The sequence below is a fragment of the Austrofundulus limnaeus genome, unplaced genomic scaffold (genome assembly GCF_001266775.1).
Source record: "Austrofundulus limnaeus strain Quisiro unplaced genomic scaffold, Austrofundulus_limnaeus-1.0 Scaffold557, whole genome shotgun sequence".
In the NCBI taxonomy this organism is placed as follows: Eukaryota; Metazoa; Chordata; class Actinopteri; order Cyprinodontiformes; family Rivulidae; genus Austrofundulus; species Austrofundulus limnaeus.
In genome coordinates, this window is record NW_013952959.1 from 223,476 (window position 1) to 225,189 (window position 1,714).

General features: G+C 63.2%; 1 protein-coding gene across 1 annotated transcript; it reads right to left on the reverse strand.

The window, feature by feature from the left end:
* Positions 1 to 1,708, reverse strand: LOC106530779 (claudin-20). The gene has a single exon (XM_014026483.1). It carries the CDS (start codon positions 900 to 902, stop codon positions 54 to 56), a length of 849 nt encoding a protein of 282 aa, XP_013881937.1. The 5' UTR covers positions 903 to 1,708; the 3' UTR covers positions 1 to 53.
* Positions 1,709 to 1,714: the final 6 nt, after the last annotated feature.

Here is a 1,714-nt window from a genome sequence, read left to right on the forward strand (position 1 = left end):
CCCGGCCCACCTCCCTCAGTCCTGATCCAGAAAGCAGCAGAACTCCAGCAGGGTCAGACGTACTCCTGCAGGCTGTAGCTGTCCTTGATGTCTTTCTGAGGGGTTCTGGAGGGGGACGGGTCTGGACGGAGCCTGGAGGGGGACGAGTATAGCCTCTGGTCCAGGTTCTGGTCCACAGTGGGTTGCTGTACCTGGTCCTGATCCAGGTTCTGGTCCGTCTGCAGCTGCACGCTCTTGTTTTGCGTGTTGGGAGCGTCCTGCCGGTTCTGCTGCTCGCCTCTTTTCGGACCCGGCCGGTCTGGTTTGTCCGAGGACCAGTACTCGGTCTGTCCCGACCCGTTCCCGGGACAGGACAAGCAGAAGATGACCCCCCCGGCCAGCAGGAAGCCCGCAGAGATGAAGGTGAGGCACAGAGCCCCCCCAGGCTGGTACTTGCTGCTGTCAGGCAGGTCCGTGGTCAGGAAGGTTCTGATGACCTCGCTGGTGAACCAGGACGCCGGGACCAGACTCAGGAGGCTGGCCAGGACGAAGCAGCCCCCCGCCGCCACGGCCGTGCGCCCCTTGGCCCGCCGGCTGCCCCCCCAGCGGGTGCACTTGAGCCCCAGCGAGGCGAGGAAGAGTCCGAAGGTGGCCAGCAGGCAGGACAGGACCATGGCGGCCCGCATGGTCTGCAGGGAGGCCGGCAGGGACAGGACCGAGTGCTTCAGGGTGCAGCTGAAGACCCCCGAGCTGTACCACACGCAGTCCATCCACAGACCCTGCATCTGCGACACGGGGCTCATGATGCTGCTCCACACGTTGGCGCTCACCTTCCAGTTGGGCAGCAGCGTGGCCACCGTGGCCCCCAGGACCCCCAGCAGGGCCAGGACCAGCGCCAGGATCTGAACCGAGGCGGGCAGCATGTCTCAGACACCCCCGGTCCAGTCCGGCGGGGTTCAGCGAACCCGGCTGCAGAGAAATCCCGGGCTCGGCTGCGGCGAGCAGAGGAGAGGCGTGGATGCAGCGAGCGTGGGAGCGTGACGGACTCACAGCTGAGGATCTGACACCTCATTAAACCCCCCGCCCCCCCAGCACCGCAGAGACCCCCGCGCCGCGCTGACTCCTAACTTAATCCTGCTGGGTCCTCCGCCTCTGAAAGTTGAGCTGAAACCGGTTCTGGTTCTGTGCAGACTGGAACCAGTGGGTTAACAGCCTCTAACTACAGCTCTGCCTCCCGTCTCTGTGGCAACTGGACCGCTTCCTGCATCCTGTGAAAGGAAGAGTTTCTGTTTGCCTGGTTCTGGTTCTGTAACCTGAAGGTCACCGGACCTGAAGGTTCTGGAGGCGCCGCAGAGCCACTGTTTTATCTGATGATGGGGTCCGGCAGACCTGCAGCGCCTGAACTACTGGTTTAAATGGTTTTCAGCAGGTTCGGAGCGGCACCACTTCTGGAGCCCCTGAGCTCAGATCTGATCAGTCCTGGTGGTCCCGGCTGTGGTTCCAGTGGTCCCGGCTGTGGTTCCGGTGGACCCGGCTGTGGTTCCTGTGGACCCGGCTGTGGTTCCGGTGGTCCCGGCTGTGGTTCCGGTGGACCCGGCTGCAGTGCGGTCTTTGTCGTTCGGAGCTTTTTGTTCTGGTTCTGGAGATAACGGCGGCGAGCCGTGAATCAAGGTGTCTCCTGTCATGTGACCGAGTGAAGGAGGGTCCACTGCAGAGTGCTGATAAGGGTCCGCAG